This window comes from Miniopterus natalensis, chromosome 17, assembly GCF_054644295.1.
Source record: "Miniopterus natalensis isolate mMinNat1 chromosome 17, mMinNat1.hap1, whole genome shotgun sequence".
Lineage (NCBI taxonomy): Eukaryota > Metazoa > Chordata > Mammalia > Chiroptera > Miniopteridae > Miniopterus > Miniopterus natalensis.
The window spans coordinates 9875733-9891337 of NC_142097.1; the positions used below are offsets into that span (position 1 = coordinate 9875733).

Here is a 15605-nt window from a genome sequence, read left to right on the forward strand (position 1 = left end):
AGATGAAAAAACAAGAGAAAGGGGATCTTCCTACTTCAAGGTCCAGTAAAGGACGTGCCCTTCAGGGTTGGCCTGGGACAGACAATGCCCACCTAGCCCCAGCTTCTCACCTTGTCTTCCTCCCGCACCACATATTGGGCCACCTTGAAGGAACTGAGATATTCATTCATGTTCTGCACATCAGTGTCTTCAGTCGCATCCTGGTTTCGGTCCAACAGCCGAGCGATGGCCTCGTTGTCATAGTGAATCACACTGCTATCCTCCTCCTTGTTCTCCCCTGGTGGAGGTGGGGAACAAGAGGGGCCTCTTGAGTTCCAACCAGAATCTCAGGCAAAACTTTGAAAAGATCAAAGAAAGCATTCTACTTTTCTTCCCTTCCACAGGAGCTCTGAAGGCCCTTTCCCTGGAAGCCAATGTAGCAATTTGTTGTTTTCAACTCTACATGTAAGGAAAGAGGCCTTCCTCCACAGACTGAACAGAGTAGTTTTTCTTCAAGGGTTTCAGAAGAGGAGTGCTCACAGGAGAGCAGGGGCCAGTTTTCAGGAAGCTGCAAAAGAGGTTCTCACCCTCATTTTCATCCTTAAATAGTTCTTCAGTGCCAAATTTGAGGATGTCATCCAGCTCCTGTTTGGACATGGAGCCCGCCTTGGAGCCCAGCCCAGGCCGCACCACCAGATGTGTCAGCATCATCTTTCTCTTGGCCACTTGTGTGATTCGCTCTTCCACTGATGCACGAGTCACAAACCGGTAAATCATTACTTTGTTGGCCTGACCGATTCTATGAGCGCGGCTAAAGGCCTGCAGGAGTGGGAGAAAATGAGGATGGGCCAGAGGAGTGGCAGAGGAGATACCACCCACATGCTCAGGAAAGGAGGCTGGCAAGGAAGGGTCTTCTACCTGCCCCCCAAGAGATTTCTGACCCCAGAACGTGACACCCTCCTCTGTGAACCCATGTCTCCTTGCCAAATGGTGCAAGAGCTCTAGAAGGCGAGTTCCCACCTGGATGTCATTATGAGGGTTCCAGTCAGAATCGAAGATGATGACAGTATCTGCAGTGGCTAGGTTGATGCCCAAGCCCCCAGCTCGGGTAGACAGAAGAAAGCAGAATTGTTGTGCCCCAGGAGCTAGGAGGTGTGAATTAGGAGATAAGGCTTTTCTTATAACCAGCAATTCAGCCTACCTGCTCCTAGATGTTCCCTGACTATAAACAACCATGCCCCCAACTCAAAAGCCCAAGTGGCTAATATCCTCCCAGGACAAGCGCCTCCCAGCCCAGGGACCTAGGCATAGGTTTCTCATGTCTCCCACACACAGCAGAACCAAGATATCTCCCCACTTACCATTGAATCTATCAATGGCCTCCTGCCTCAGGGCACCAGTGATGCCACCATCGATGCGCTCATACTTGTAGCCTTCATAGTCTAAGAAGTCCTCTAGCAAGTCTAACATTTTGGTCATCTATATAGCAAGGGAAAAGAAATGAGTCCAGAATGAGAAAGTAGTGTGGTGTGCCTTGGCTGTTTTATCCCTTTATTCTCCCTCAACCCCAAATCTTAGAGTTGTACCCTTGCACTCCTAGGTTCCCCTGGTGCTGCTTCTCCCACTCCCCCCTCATTCCACACTCTTGATTTCAGATAATTTCTTGATTTCAGATAATTCTTGCTAAGGCAGAGGCTCTTCTCTTGAGTCCCATGAAAAGTTTTCAAAGAGATCTATGAACCCCCTAAAAATCTGTACACAACTGTATAATTGTGCAGCTTTTCTGGAGAGTGGACTCATAACTTTCATAAGATTTCCAAAAGGTCTGTCTCTCCTCCCTGCTCCAATAAGGTTAAGAAATAGCTACCAGTCCCCAGAGACCTCCTTGAAGAGGCAGATGGTTCACTCTCCCCCCATTCTCTCTATCTGGCTTAAAAGAAGCTGGACTACAACCTCCAAAGAACAGGGATCAGAGTCCAAGAGGAACTTAGCTATACCAGAAACTCTTAAGGGTGTAATCTAACCTCTCATACCATGGCAGGCACAGGAATGAGGTAAGGGATTAGTCTGATGGCGAGAATGAGTTACAGGGCTGGGTCACCTGTGAGAAGATGAGTACTCTGTGTCCTTGCTCCTTTAGCTTCCTCAACATCTTCTGCAGCAGCATGAGCTTCCCAGATGCCTTTATAAGTGCCCCACCCTCATAAGCCCCACTGGGGAGTTTTGGGGACTCCTGAAAAAAAGAAAGGAGAGAGTAAGGAAACATACCCCTATATTCTGACTGTGCCTAGGGAAGCCAGAAGCCTAAATCCAACCTCCACAACTTTTAAATTCCTACTCCTCTCGGAAATCCAGTCCCTTGCCTCCCAGCCCAACTTCAGCCCTGTGCTCAACACCTCTCACTGTTAGAAAGCCAGGTAGTTACTATTCAGTTCCCAGCTCTTGTATCTACCATAGCAGCCACAGGAAAGAGGTATGGATGGTTGCAGCACTTCTTAAGATCCATCATGATATTAAGAAGTGACACTTGGTTCCCACCACCTCGTGAATTCAAGGCCTCAAAATTTCGAGTCAGGATATACTTGTAGTATTTCCTAAAGACCGGGGTGGGGGTAGAGAAGAGACATAATAAAGAAAATGATTATGATGTTGTACCTGAACACCAATTCTTGGAAAGCTGACAAGAAATCCCCAACCCCTAGTCCAGGTAACCCGTCTTATATCTCACTTCTGCATGGGACTCAGCTCCACTCGAACAATGAGCTCTGTCTTAGCTGGCATGTTCTTAAAGACATCAGCCTTGAGCCTCCGCAGCATATGTGGCCCCAGCAAATCATGCAGTTTTTTAATCTGGTCTTCTTTGGATATGTCTGCAAACTCCTCCAGGAAGCCCTCCAGGTTGCTAGTAGCCAGAAGGAGATAAGAAAATGAAGAGCAGTTAGGTTGTTAGCCTCTGACCTCAGGCTCTATTCTTTACTTTAGATGAATCCTCCACCCACTTGTCTTAGCCCCTCCACCTCTCATTTCTGCAGACTACCCTAAGTAGCTACTTACTTAAATCTTTCTGGGGTCAGGAAGTTCAGCAGATGGAAAAGCTCCTCCAGATTATTTTGCAATGGAGTCCCTGTTAGCAGTAACTTATGATCTATCTTGTAGCCATTGAGGACCCTGAAAAACTAGAAAATGGGGCAAAGAAAGACAGGAGAAAGGGCTCATCAGCGGCAAGTGGTTGGCTCACAGGATCGACCTTTTCCTGCCTCCAGCTTCCATTTCCTTCAGGATCAGAGACCCCAAATCCCTAGTCCTCACCCTCTTCCAACCTGGACTTCTCCCCAGAGGATCCCAGGCATCTTGACTCCTGGACTGCAGAAAAGTCCCTGGTACTTAATATTTTAGGACTAAGGCAAATAAGCACCCACAACTTTAAGTTTCTGAGGTCTGAGTATCTCACTCACCTTGGACTGGTTGTTTTTGAGCCGATGGGCCTCATCCACCACGAGGCAGGCCCAGCGGATGGAGCCAAGTGCTGCCTGATCAATGGTGATGAGCTCATACGATGTCAGGAGAACATGGAACTTCACCTGTGCCTCCCTCTGCCAACACAACATTGTCCATTCGGCTGCCACCCAACACCCAAGCACCTAGACCTCCATCCCCATTTTCTACCAAGACACCCTGTCCTGACCATGGTTCCCAAAGGGAGTCAGTTATCCTATCCTCCAGCTTTGAGTCCATGCAGGGATTACTGAATATAGCTGCCAAACTTTCACCACATGTCCAATATGGACAGATCCATGTACACCCCTGGGAGTGTCTACTACATCTCTAGGGATGGAATACAGAGGGGTGAGGGTGAGTAAGGGAGGAAGAAAGCTGAGTGAGGAATAAAGGAACTGAAACCCTGGCTGGAGCAAAGAAATGACAGATTTGAGGGTCTTAAGATGATATGAGGCAGAGGGGCTTACCTTCATCTTAAAAGCTTTCTTGCCACCCTTGATGGCATTGTCTTCAAAGGAAAACTCATTCTCACGAATGATGGCCCGGCTGTCCTTGTCACCCGTGTATGTCACCACATAGAATTTAGGTGCCCACATCTGGAACTCCCGCTCCCAGTTAATGATGGTAGAGAGTGGGGCACTCACCAGGAAGGGACCCTTTGTGTGGCCCTGGCAGTAGAGGGCAAGGGCAACCATTAGTCTAGGTTGTTAACTCCCATCCTCTGCCTGCTACACCCTTCCCCCAATCCTTTGCCCTCTTCCACTCCCCCATTCCCCAGGCCAGGCTAAGCCTCAGCCTGGCCGTCCCCCTAAGGGGCACTAGAATCCAGTACCTCCTTATAGAGTGAGTAAAGGAAGACAATGGTTTGTATGGTCTTGCCCAGCCCCATCTCATCAGCCAGAATGGTGTCAGTGCCCTGGGCCCATGAGAAGCGTAGCCAATTCAACCCTTCCAGCTGATACATGTGCAGTGTGCCTCCGGTGGCTGTGATAAACCGTGGCTGAGTCTCATATTTCACTGTAGGCTGCAGAGTCAAGAAGTCAAAAAGCTCAAGGGAACTGTCAGCTGTTTGTTCTTCTGGTCTTGGTCTCTTCCTCCCCGTTCCTCCCTGGCACTGATACCAAGTTGGATTACAATTCCCTCTACCATAGCCTGAGCTCATGAAAAGTTCTAATCTTTAGTCCCTCCCCCCCATACCTTAAAACAACACCCAGCAGCACTGTGGGGAAGGAAACTGGTGGAAGAGTTCTATGTGCTGCTATTTCCAGTGGCTCTCTTGCTCTTATGCCAAAATTCCTAGCCACTCCTGGGGCAAGACTGAATATTGAAAGAAGAGCTACTATTCAAAGAAGTTGTTGAAACTCTGGGAAGTTCTACCAGTAGCCCCTGGAAATATTCAATCACTATGGCTCCAGAAATGGGAGAAAGGCAAAGGGAGAGGACTTACATCGTTAGTAGGAGAATTAGGAGGCCCATCACCCTGCAGCTCCTTCTTCTTCTTCTTATACTTTCGGGGCTGGGCGGGGTCCTCCCCCATAATTAGTTCTCTGGGGAAAGAGTGGATCCTGAGTGAGGCCTGATCCTTGGAACCTCCTCTCTTCTGAACCCATTCCAGACCTATCTCTTACTTCCCATAACCTACATTTTCTCCCACTTCCTTTCTCTCAGGCTTTTTACCCTCACCCTTGGATTTCACCTCTATAGTTAACACTCTTAATTCTTGAGCATCCTCTTCCCCTTTACTCAGGCTAAATCTTATTTCTGTTCCCCACATTGCCTCTTCACCAATCCCACCCCAAACAACCTAGCCCAGGCACCCAATGTCTTAAATTCTGGATTGGGTCTATCCCTACTATACCTCATTTTATGCTGAAGGTTTAGCTTTCACGCCCCTATTCTCAGGCTCCCTCTAACTCACGACATGGCTCCCTCACCGGTGTCTCCAGTAGCTTTGCTTATGGTCTTCATATTCAGGGATATTCATTTCATCTTCCTCCCATGTGGACTGGTCATATGGCAAGTCTCTCCATTTTACAAGATAGTGGTAATTCCCCTTTTTATCCACACTGTGGGAAAGGAGGAGAAGAATAATATGGATCACAACTAGGAAAAAGTCATCGTAAACACAATTATCAGCAAACACACATAATTTGTCATCTAATTCTCAACATTGGCCACCATAAGGGAGTTTAGAATGGCTGAAATACTGCCTTAACTTTTTCAGGATGGCTTCCTAAAAATCAGTTATCAAATAACACCCCTGGGCTTCAACATCATTTGTTCATCCAATCAGCATTTATTAAGTATCTACTATATGTCAGGCACTGGTGATTCAGGAGTGAACAGAACAAATGACCCTATCCTTATGGAGCTCATATTCTACTGAAGGCAGCAATGAAATGGAAAACATAAATATATACTATAACATTAGGCAGTAATAAGCACTGTGAAGAAAGAAATACTAGAAACACTGGTCTGAATGAATCATATTTTTCATGTTTTGCTTTCATGCCCTGATCCCCAGATTCACATGTCATTTCTTATGCTATTAGAGGTTAAAGGAAGCAATGGCAAAAAAGTCAGTGCTGGGCTGGACTTTCCTCCTGGTGCCTCTCATTTCCATTGAGGAAACAAGGTCAGAAGTGCTAGGGCTGCAGCAGGAGTTTTTCAGATATATCACTTATCTGGTTAATTAACAAATACTAACATGTGGCCATAACTTCAACAAGAAGAGTGGCATATGCCAGGACCAAGGCCTTCCCATGGACCAAGAATTCACCTGTGGTTGATGATACGGTGGACGGTCATCCACTCTGGCTTAATGCCAAAACGATAGTATTTCTCCTCCATCTCTGCATAGTGTGGATCTTTCACCTTGCGCTTGTCACTCTTCCCATCATCCTCACCAGAGCCATAGTCCAGGGGTGGGGGCTCATCCATGTCATTCTTCCGTTGGTAGTTTCGGTACATTACCAAGTGGAAGATTTCCAGCTGATGGGGCACAGAGGAAGGGAGAAGAGATAATCCCACCATCCACAGAAAACAAAGGGAAGAGGGAAGAAGCCACCAGGGGAAGTGGCATGGAAAAGGGAGCTATGAAAGAGGTGAGATGAGACACATAATAAATTAGGGCCAAAGCAGGAGAATACAATGAAACAGAACAGAGTCAGGACGTGTGTGGGGATGTAATAAGCAAAAGGAGGCAGGGAATAGGTTTATTAAGATTGAGAATATAGGTAAAATACGGCTAAAGATAGATAAAGAGATGGAATTAAGGAAGACTATGTTATATCTAAGGGAAGAAACCTAACAAAGACTAAGAAAAGGCTAGAGACCAAGAGCAACATACATGCACACTAAGGAAGGAGGTATGGTGTGAGGGCCTAAGGCCTGAAATGAGGGAAAGCAAAGTCTGTATATATGGAAGAACAGAAAAGAGTGGGGTGAGAGAGAGTGAGAATGGCAGCAAATGGGGTCACAGGACAGAGGGAAAGGAAAGGTCCTTGTACCTGAAGCTCCTTGGCCCAGGAGCAGTGCCAGTAGGATAGTCCTACCCACTTGACAAAGAACTCTCGCTCTGATCTGCCTTGAAGAGGACGAGGTGGTGGGGCATCTGGATTCCCATCTGCCTGAGGGGCTGGCATTGCCACGGGTGGTTCCCCCCACCGCCAATGCAGTATCTTCTGCACACGGCCTTTCAGCACGGGGCACTTTGGGATGGACACACACAAGGAGGAGGAATGAAAGAGGCAGAAAGAGCCATCATTAGAGTAGGAGGAGAGGGGTCCCACAAGAGAATCAAAGGCTAAGTGTAGGGGAGAGCAGAGAAAGAGTTAAACATTTGGGACCCAGAAATGGGAAAGGAGTTGGGGCTGACAGTAAACACTGAGAGATGGGTACACTCACTGTGCATCGGGGACATAGCCATTCACCGTTGGGGATGTCAGGCAGGGGTGGGTTTAGACAATGAATGTGGTAGGAGGAGATGCAAGCGTCACAGCACAAGAGCTCCCCACCATCCTTGCACACACGGCAGTATTCCATGTGATCGTCTTCTTCCTCCTTCTCCCCTTCTTCCTCTCCCTCCTCTTCATATTCCTCCTCCTCCTCCTTGGCCTCCCATTGTACCCCCTCCTTCTCCTGGGAGGCCAAGGACAGACACAGAGACAGACAGAAGAAAGGAAACAGGAGTAAGATTGGAAGATAGAGGCAAGGACAGGACACCTAAATTCGAGAAGTGCCTGGAAAATTGGTGGGAACAAAGAAACAGGACACCTCAGTTCCTAAAAATGTGGATTTGGGGGCAAAGGGATGGGAAGAGAAACAAACTAGAATCCTGGTCACTTAAACATGTTACTGAGAAGCCCAGGCATCTGGGCATAGGAAGAGGACAACTGAAACCATGGAGGAAATAGATGGGTGGGTCCCTGAGGGCCAAAAGATGCTGACACCAGGTACTCACACAGTGGGGGCAGCTCCATTTGCCCTCAGGAGCCCGGTCAAGCTCAGGATCAAGGCAGACGAGGTGGTAGGCACGAGGGCAGGTGTCGCACAGAATAATTTCCCCACCCTGCTGGCACACCTCACAGTAATCCTGGTGATCCGTCTCGTAGCCATCAACCTCCTCCTCCCCGGCCACTGTAGGACAGCCCAGGACTGTCATATACCCCAGTGGAGGCAAAGGAATACAGAGAAAGAAAGAGGGATTGGGGGAGGAGAGAGAGAGAAGGATTGAATAAAGAAGTCAAAATTGAAAATAAGAAAGACAACGAAGGAATGAAAGGAAAGCAAACTGGCAGGATCACACACAGCTAACACCCCTTACCCTTCTTCTTCTTCCTTCCTGGCCGGCCTCTCTTTAGTTTCTTGGTGCGGACAGGGCCATCAGGCCGGCCTGAGGCACTGTGGACACTGCCACTGTCCAGGTCTGACTCCTCGGCCTCTGGTTCAGGCCCCTCGTCACTCTGAAAAACATACTGCCCATAGCCCCATGGCTGTCAGAGAGGTTGACTTGATCCCAGTCCCCTCCCCAGGCCTCTGGCTCCCACTCCAGCTTCCCTCATAGACCCGTGTCTGGACCCCACAGTCCTCAACATCCTGCCAGGTGTACAGCAAACAGGGAAGGGCTACTCACTGAGCCTTTCTTCCTCTTGCCACCCAAAAGCCCTAGTTTGATTTTGAGTGGTGCCATCTTCTTTCCTCGAAGCTTCTTGCGTCCATCAGGCACTCGGGGGCTCTTACTCCGCCTCTTATGGCCTGGACCTGAATGAGGCGTGGCAATGAGGGAGAAAAAGCAGAGGTCATGACATCCTGGAACAGAGGTCACAGGGGCCCCAGGACTCCTCTCTGTGGGTTATGGTTTCACTGAGACCCCTTCCTGGAAAACATTTCTCCTGCAACTATTGGGACTGAGAAGACAAAAGAACTCTAGACTATAATTTGAGAACATGTGGTCTGGAGGTTGGGGTGACAGTTGTTCAAAAAATAGGGTTTCTCACCTTTGCCCTCTTTGGTTTTGGCTCTTCGGATGGGTGGGGGCTGGATATCAGCAGCAGGTGGGAGTGGAAGGGCAGGGGATCCAGAAGGTGCTATAGGGGTGGCCGAGGAGACAGCAGCTGACACCTGCTCAGCTACAGCTGCGGCTGCTGCAGCCGCTGCTGCTGCCACGGCTGCTGCTGACCCCTTGAAGGGGTTATTGGCACTGAACTCTCTCCACTTGGCCCCAAGGATGGTCATCATCTTAGACATTGGGATCTTAGGATTCTTCTTAGCAATTAGGGGCCTGTAAACACAGAAGCAGAAGACTCAGACCCTTGACAGATGTTCTGGGAATACTGCCATTTCCCCTTATCAATTAAGTCTATGTGCAAGCTAGGATTCCTGAGTGGTGAAAGTATGTCCTATTAAGAATAACATCAATTTGAAAATAAATAAAAAGTTGAAAAAAGAAAAGAAGATTGAAAAAACAGAAAAAGTATTCAAAAAAGAAATAGAAAAAGCAAAATAAAATTTAAATACACAGAAGATAAAGAGGATAAATAAAAAATGACATCAATAAAAAATGCTTTACTTTTGAATTACTTTACAGTTCATAAAATACTTTCATATACATTTTATTTCATCCTCACAATAATACTATGAGTTGCTATGATTCTCTGCATTTTCTAACAAGTTCCATGAGCCCTGATTAAGGATTCCATTAGGTGGAGTCTGATGGGCCATGCTGTGCTGCTCTGCTCTGCAGTGGGGCATTAGGCTCTTGTGGGGACACAGGTAACTATAGTGCTGACAAAAGTACTGTCTTTAGCCGTGAAGTAGGTGAGACAATAGTACTAATGACAGCTACCAGGTATTGAACGCTCCCTAGGAGCCAGGCTCTGACTGTACTGGGCTTTCCTTTCATTATCCCATCAAATCCCCACAAGACCCCTATGAGGTACATACTATGATATCCCAGTTTTACAGGTGTGAAACCAAAGATTAAAGAAGTAACTTGCTCAACCTAGCTGGTTTGGCTCAGTAGTTAGAGCGTCAGCCCATGGACTGAAGGATCCCGGGTTCGATTCCAACCAAGGGTATATACCTCAGTTGCAGGCTCGATCCCACTCATGCAGGAGGTAACCAATTGATGTGTCTCTCTCACATCAGTGTTTATCCCTCTCTCTCCCTTCCACTCTCTCTGAAGAGTAATGGAATAAATATCCTAGGGGAAGGATTAAAAAAAAAGTAACTTGCCCAAGATGATACCAAGACCTGAACCTCAGTAGGCTGCCTCTGGAGCACTGAATTGCTGTGTTAAAGTGCTCCTTAAAAGGCATCTCTGCTATTCTCTACTTTACTTGGGAGCCATAGAAGCTCAGTTCCTGCTGCTAGCAATTCATCTTCCATTATTATTGGGGCCTAAGGTAGGGGCAGAGGACTTGGTAACTGAGCAAAGAAAATTGAGGAATGCTGATGCTATCTCTCGGCTGCACTCTAGAGAGAAGTCATGCAGGAAAAACTGGAATTCTTGGGGCAAGAAGGGCTGTCAGTCCTATGTTTTGCCAATAGAGCATTTTTTAACTTAGTGCTGGAATTATGACCACCCCCCCACCACTAATGGGTTCCTGACTGGGGTCCTTGGATCCTTAGAAGTCTAGGAATTCCCCAAAATTACATGGGGAATTTTATGTGTATGTGTTGTGAATGTCTCTGGAGATCAGTTTCTTAGCTTTTATCAGATTCCAGAAGGGCCAGGGCCTCCCCAAAATAAAAAGCGTCTGCTCTCGAAGACTCTTCAATCCTACCGCACCTCATGAACTGGCTAAAGGCTTTGTAGTTGGTAAGTGTATGGTAATCCTCCTCAGAAAACACATGTTCCACGTCCTCCAGGCCCCAGGTCAGAAGCAGAGTTGCTGATGACTTCTGTTCTACCTGCTGGGAGAGACCAGGCTTTAGTTAGGTGAGTACTTCTCCTCTCCAGGCCCTGTCCTAGGCCCCCAACATGGCTCCTCTACCTACCCACCAGCTTCCCTGGGCTTTCTGTTTCATGTTCCATTTTCCAGCCCAATCCACACCCATCCCCCATTATAGCCTCTCCACTTAGCAAACAGCCCTCCTTGGGATTCTCCCTCCTCACGTCTATCTTACCTTTAATACTGATTTCTTCCCCCTTACTCTCTGATTCTACTCACCTTTTGTGCCCCATCTCCCTCCCCTTTTTTCCGCCGCTTTGTCTTCTTCTCCTTTTTTTCACGGTGCTTCCGTCTCCGCTTCCGACCTGGTCCAGTTCCATATTCACTGCCTCCACTCTCTGACTTCTCCCGGTACTCATCTCGCTCAGAGCCAAATTCCTCTTCGCTGTCCTAAGGGAGAGAAATAAAAATAACATTTCTTCAGCCCTACCATTCTTAGCACATAACTGTTCTTAGCACATAACACATATTATCTCTTTTAATCTTCACAACAATCCTATGAGACAATAACTATTTTTATCTATGTTTTTTTATTTTTACAAATGAGGAAACTGAGGCACAGAGAGCTAAATAAATTGCCCAAGAAGACACAGGACCACTGGGCTCCAAATTCATGCAGTCTACATCCTGAGCCTATGCTTTCAACTGTTTCTGCTGCTAAGGCAAGTCACATAGAAAACTAGGCTCTTTGCTAGGTTGTAGTGACTGATGTTAGTTAAGGTCCCAGATACACGAGATACAGGCCAGTGGGGGGAAGGAGGGCACAGCATGAAGTCAGGACCAGAAACAATTTAAGTCTCTGGGAATGGGTCTCCTGAGCTTTATTGGAGAGACAGGAGTCCTTAACACTTACAAGCTTCTTGCGTTTTCGGGGTTTTCCTGGCTTGTTCTCCTTCTGCTTCTTGGGTCCTCGTTTTCTCTTCTTCACACCCAACGCTGAAGGCAGCAGCCGAATGTCATCCTTATCTTTGGAGCAGAGAGTACCAGAAAACCTAAGTTTCTAGGTTCCCGGTCTATGCAATCCCTTGACCTCACCTTTCCTTACTTCCTTGGTTCCTACTTCCCAGTCTCCAGGGAACTCCAGCATTAACTCCTCCAAACCTTGACTCCCTTCACTGGATTCAAACAGAGAGTCTTTCAAATACTCTGGGATGCTCTGGTTCTGAATGGGAGGTCAAGGGTCAGAAGGGAAGGGCAGCCAAACCACTCCCTTCTTTCCCCTCCTACTAACAAGGGACCAGGCTCTAGGTCATGGGCTCTGACTGTGGCAGGTCCTTTCAGTCGCCGCCAGGGCTCCTCCTGCCTTCCCAACCTCACTCAGCCAGCTGGCATCCTGCCCAGGAACTGGGGAAGCCATGCCCAGCTGCTGGCCTGGCCTGACCCCAGCACTTGGAGTGGGGAGACACAAGCTGGCAGCTCCCTAAGCCAGATGCTGAGAAGAGAGAGCCAAAGGTGGACACCTGGGTTCTCACACTAACACCCTAGGGCCCTGACATCCTTTTTGTGAAGAGGGAGGTCTCTATATTTCTGCAGATGATCACCCAGCCTCCTGTTACCCCAACACAGCCCTGGAGGAAAAGAAATTATCAGCTGATCACTTTTGCTTCTGGCCCACAGGATCATAGTGTCTGGCTCTTTCATCACACCCTAACCCTACAGTAGAAAGTCTCCACAACTACCTAAATATTCCTCCTCCTTCCAAGTAGCCTGGAATCTGCCTTCAAATCTATTTCTATATCCCTGCTCCCTTTCTGAACTCTGGGGCCATATCCTTTGTCCCTTGGTCTTACCCTTCGTTTCCAAATTTAGTTCCAAACATCCTTACCATTCATAAACAGTATGGGAGATCCAGACAGATAGACACAGACACACTCTGCATATGTATTCTCAAATGCACAAGCATACACTCATACTCATAAGCACACATCGAGGGCAGCTTGTATCTGCTTTCAACAGGACTAGGTCCCTAACTGTCTCTCCAAATGTCTGTCAGAGAGGTTGGGGCTGGTTCTTTCCTGATGTCCCCCCTGCCCCACTCTCCATGATCCCTGTCAGTCTGTAGAGACTTAGGAGACAGAGTTACTCCATACAGAGGAAGACACTGATGCCATACAGACATGGAGTCCTCATTGGCTTCCCTCCCACAATAAGGACTAGACTAACCAGCCAGACCTGTCTTGCTCAGGCAGAGGTGGCTGTGCAGGAGGGAAAAGCCTGGGCTTGACCCAGCCCCTTGCTCTAGGACACACAATCCTTCCTCCCACAACAGTCAAGGGAAAATTAGCCAGTTAACACTGGAGGCCTCAGTTTCCATTGCCTCAGAACCCCTTCGATGCTACTCCTCATAACTCCTGCATCTTGTGTACTCTTCTGCAGGAGGACACTCTAGGAATGGGGGGGAAGTGCCTGCAGAAAGCTCCCCGCCCCCCCCCCAGTTGGGGGGGGGGCAGAGTGAACACTGTAATAGGAAATAGGAAGTCAGTAAGGCGCCATGCCTCAGCAGCCAGCTCTCCCTAACCCCAGGGACTTAGATTAATATGAACATGGAAACGGAGCTGCCAGGAGAGTGGCAAGAGCAGGCCAACTGGCTAAGGATCAGGGAAACCGCCTCGGTCACCACCAGCTGGGGGTGGGGCAGAAGCCCTGGGACCTCGCAGCCTGTTAAATGCAATCCCCACCTCAGCAGGTTTCCAAACTTGGGAGGACGGGGGTAGTGGGGAGAGGCTAAGTAGTATGGCTAGCAAAGGAAAGGGAGGGCAATAAGGCAAATCTAAATCCCAACCTCTGTCTCACCAGCCACATTCAATGCTGGCCTGGAGCCCAGACTCTCCCACATCCCGGGCTCAGATCGCGGGAAGACGGAGAGGGAGGAGGGCGGGCGAGGAGGGTGGAGCCTGGAGGCCAGAGAAAGCAGGAGGAGTCTCGCAGCAAGCCTCGCCTCCCGCCCGCCCCTCTCTTCTAATCTCACCATCAATCTCTCACACATATATTTATTTTTTTCTCAAATTCCCCTCCCTCCCCCACAACGAACCACCATAATAGGTCTGCTGCACATGCGTATTGCATGCAGGGGGTGGGTTTGTATCTTCAGACCTTTTGCAAAGAAACTACCAGAATTTTCCGCACCACCCACAACCATTCCCCACCCCCACCCCCAAGGAATCACATCTATATATTATGTTATATTATTTCTCTAGACTTGCCAGAAGGGGGAGGGAGAAGAAATGAGTTTTGGGCTTCCTGCTCCCTTCCCCCATCAATACGAGTGCTATTATTTTAAACGTTTAACAATGTAAGGAGACTGGAGAGGGGGGAAGGGATAAAACTGGTCTTGGGTAAGAATGTAAAACAAAATGGTGAGAATCAAAGCAGTCAGAACGAAAAACAATAGAAACCTCAAACAGGCACAAATTCATATTCTAGAAAAGGATGAGGGAGAGCTGCCTGAGCAAATTTCCTTAGAAAAGGGTTATTTAGCCCACACTTCGGGAGACAGAAATAATGAGCAGACAAAAAATATTTTCCCAAAGTTTTACCCCAGAAAGTCATCTAAGGGGGTGTATCTGGGTCACTCATTTGACTTGGAGGGCTGAAAGAGAGATAAAATCGCCCTGAGAGACAGAGGAGGTAGGTTTTCATTTCAAATAAAGAATTTTTAAAACATTTGACGTTTCTTCTGGTCTATTCAGAAAGCACAGGCAAAGGGGAGGGAGTATTGACACAAAGACCCATCTCAACCTCAGATTTTTCATGCTCCTCTCTCATGTACCAAAATCCGGGATCAAAAACACCCAAATGCCACATTCCAAGTTCGAAATGCAAATAGGTGACAGCTGCCTATACCCTAACATAACCCCACATCCCTTCTTTCCTTCTTTTTAGCCCCTTGGGCTGTTTTCCTGGCACCCTCCCTCCCCACAATTCTTTATTCCTTTTCCCTTCTGCAAATCAAAAGATCCGCTGGGATAACTTTCTAAAAACTTTTCCCTTTTTCAGAGAAGTCTGGTGGTGGAGGGAGCTTTATCTTATTTCCATCAGACATGTACCGTCCTGCCCTAATAAAGCACCCTACACTCCCTCAAAGGACGTTTGCCACAGAAGCCACACAGATCAATATGACAGTTTTACAAAGAACTTGATGCTAGACCTTTTGAAGTTTGGTGCATTTGTGCTGCATGGCACCTAGAGGTTTGGGGGTGTGGATATCCCCTTTCATTACCCAAGCAGAGGGTTGTGAACACGCTAAAGATGCTCGCCTATCCTAAAGACTAGAAATAATTTCACTAGGATGGTGGTCTGAGTGGGGCCATTGCTGGGCCCCCGGTTCGAAGCAGCGGTCTCTACCCTCCACCACTGGAGGAACTGCCCAGAGAGTGCTGGCGACTTCTCATCCCCAGGAGAGGGGTGCTGAGTGGTGGTCAAACTGCAGAACAGCTGGGTGGGCAGTTCAGGCCCCCAAACATGGTCAGGTTGTGGGTGGTTTCAGGGAGAGTGACAGTGAATGGCAGCCACGTGAGATTCACAGCTGGGCAGATCGGACACCCCAGGCTAACAGGGTCATGGGGGGGGGGGTGCGCACTTGACACAAAAGAGCCTCGAGCAAAGAAGAGATAAAGGAGGTAGAATTGGGGGCACCTGGTTTCCCATACCCTCGCCTCTCCCTCCCCTATTCTA

At 48.1% G+C, this 15605-nt stretch overlaps 1 protein-coding gene across 17 annotated transcripts in view; it reads right to left on the bottom strand.

Annotated features, from left to right (window-relative positions):
* Positions 1-15605, bottom strand: part of CHD3 (chromodomain helicase DNA binding protein 3) — a 48227-nt gene that overhangs the window by 8799 nt on the left and 23823 nt on the right. For 6 of the 17 annotated variants that reach the window (XM_087825865.1, XM_087825859.1, XM_087825858.1 and 3 more), the window contains exons 2-24: positions 11785-11897; positions 11151-11321; positions 10769-10893; positions 8976-9259; positions 8612-8739; positions 8303-8453; positions 7940-8133; positions 7384-7617; positions 6987-7187; positions 6257-6468; positions 5412-5543; positions 4925-5024; positions 4310-4501; positions 3945-4145; positions 3435-3572; positions 3034-3155; positions 2708-2881; positions 2432-2573; positions 2081-2212; positions 1341-1458; positions 1000-1124; positions 567-798; positions 111-277 (exon numbers count right to left, since the gene is read on the bottom strand). In XM_087825865.1, coding sequence (XP_087681991.1) covers positions 111-277; positions 567-798; positions 1000-1124; positions 1341-1458; positions 2081-2212; positions 2432-2573; positions 2708-2881; positions 3034-3155; positions 3435-3572; positions 3945-4145; positions 4310-4501; positions 4925-5024; positions 5412-5543; positions 6257-6468; positions 6987-7187; positions 7384-7617; positions 7940-8133; positions 8303-8453; positions 8612-8739; positions 8976-9259; positions 10769-10893; positions 11151-11321; positions 11785-11897 — 3788 coding nt within the window. Of the gene's footprint in view, positions 1-110; positions 278-566; positions 799-999; positions 1125-1340; positions 1459-2080; positions 2213-2431; positions 2574-2707; positions 2882-3033; positions 3156-3434; positions 3573-3944; positions 4146-4309; positions 4502-4924; positions 5025-5411; positions 5544-6256; positions 6469-6986; positions 7188-7383; positions 7618-7939; positions 8134-8302; positions 8454-8611; positions 8740-8975; positions 9260-10768; positions 10894-11150; positions 11322-11784; positions 11898-12472; positions 12588-15605 lie in introns of those variants that run through there. The other 11 variants (XM_087825861.1, XM_087825872.1, XM_087825870.1 and 8 more) reach the window with 5 other exon arrangements.